Consider the following 1,796-nt stretch of genomic DNA (forward strand, 5'->3'; position numbering starts at 1 on the left):
AAAAAAAAAAAAGACACCACCCCATGCCGTGCAAAAAGGCAAAGTGCCACTAAACCATCAGCATTATACGCAGACGTTACACCGGCGAAAATGACCCACGATGTCTCTCCAGCTCTCTATGGAGAGGGCGAACCAAGCATAAACCTGCCAGAGCCGTTGCTACACTAAAACTGTAAAACAGAGTTGACCAGGAGCTAGAGCTCAACAGAACAGTAAATACACCCTGAAAGATGGATCCGGCCGATCCCACGCCGCCCACAACACCACTAATAGCACCCGCCTGCGATGCCAGCTTGATATGCTCAAGATAGTCCAATAGGAAGGAACCCGACATCAGAGCGTCGATCGCGAAGGCAAAGAAACCTACAGTAGCAACAACAACCGTGCAGAGCATTGTATTCATCACAAAGAGATGGGAGAGGGCACCGAAAAAAAAGGTGCTGATAATCATACCAACCGTGAATAACAAAATAACACGTGTACGCCCTCGCCCATGAAACATCCAATCAGAAACGTAACCGGATACAATAGTGCCAAGAACACCGCCAATGTCAAAAAAAGAAGACACATATCCAGCAATTTCCGTGGTATACTTAAGCTCCTGTACCGCAAAGTACGGAAGCCAGAACATAAAGCCATATCGCACAAGCTTGTGGAGGAAGTACGATATGCATATGCCGCCAACACCAGGGAGGCTAACCATTTGCCAAAGTGTGAGGTTTGGATGGAGCGTATCAACATCTTTGTCATGGGCATTTCTGGATTGACGATCAGCACGGCAATCTGGAGAAAAGGACGACTGCATCGGCATAGATGTCGCCAGCTTACCATCCTTGTCTAAGCGAACCAAATCGGTGCACCGCAAAGAACTGACGTCTACTTCCCTCTCCTCAATCTGCTGAACGGAAGGAAAACCAACCACGTTAGGGTGCTGAACGAGCAGCACCGCAACCACAGCGTCCACCGCCACTAAAAAAAACACTTCAACACCAACAGCCCAGCGCCACGTCATTCCATACCCAATAAGAAACGCCGGAAACACATTCCCCAGGACACCACCTGCCGCCATGTTTGTTGACCACCACCCCATCACCGTTCCACGTTCCCANCGCCGGAAACACATTCCCCAGGACACCACCTGCCGCCATGTTTGTTGACCACCACCCCATCACCGTTCCACGTTCCCAAGGAAAGATCCACGCATTCAATATTGAGAGGCATGTTGCCCATCCAGCCGCCTGGGCGAAGCCGTTCAGTGCCCACGCAACACAGAAGATCCACAGCGATGATGACAGGGCGAGAACTGCGGAAGCCAGCGCAGAGCAAAGAACACCGTACACGAGAATCTCCTTGTTTCCAAAGTATCGCTTTATGCGTCCGTAGCCCAGCTGCCCAATGGTGTAGGTGCACACAAAGACACTGTCTACGAGAGAGGTTTGAGCTGGGGTTAACCCTGTGTCACGTTGAATCTCGGCTCGCGAGACGCTAAAAGGTCGACGAGCCATTGTATAGGAGGCGTAGGTTATCCACAGCGCCAGGAGCACGCGGGTAAAGCGAATGCTATCATATCCCTTTATTTTTTTAGAACTTATGGCGCCTGTTGAGTGACACATACCTCCCAAGCCTCAACACTGTTGTCCACGACGAAACACACACACACACAAACCTTCCGTTTTTTTCCCCTAAGGCAATTGTCCCTCGGATGTCTTGATTGCTATTGCAAACAACAACAACAACAACAAACAAAAAACAAAATGTAGAAAAAAGGAGAGCAATCGCGATGCTATTGACCTGTT

The 1,796-nt window shown here is 49.6% G+C and overlaps 1 protein-coding gene across 1 annotated transcript; it reads right to left on the minus strand.

The window, feature by feature from the left end:
- Nucleotides 1-76: 76 nt before the first annotated feature.
- On the minus strand, nt 77-1,090 carry DQ04_07151000 (MFS transporter, OPA family, solute carrier family 37 (glycerol-3-phosphate transporter), member 1/2; the record flags this gene model as incomplete). The annotated part of the gene is made up of 1 exon (XM_009315038.1): nt 77-1,090. The coding sequence occupies one exon, from the start codon at nt 1,088-1,090 to the stop codon at nt 77-79; it is 1,014 nt and encodes a 337-aa protein (XP_009313313.1).
- Between the last annotated feature and the right edge of the window lie 706 nt (nt 1,091-1,796).

The sequence above is a fragment of the Trypanosoma grayi genome (genome assembly GCF_000691245.1).
Source record: "Trypanosoma grayi strain ANR4 Tgr_715_V1, whole genome shotgun sequence".
Classification (NCBI taxonomy): Eukaryota; Euglenozoa; class Kinetoplastea; order Trypanosomatida; family Trypanosomatidae; genus Trypanosoma; species Trypanosoma grayi.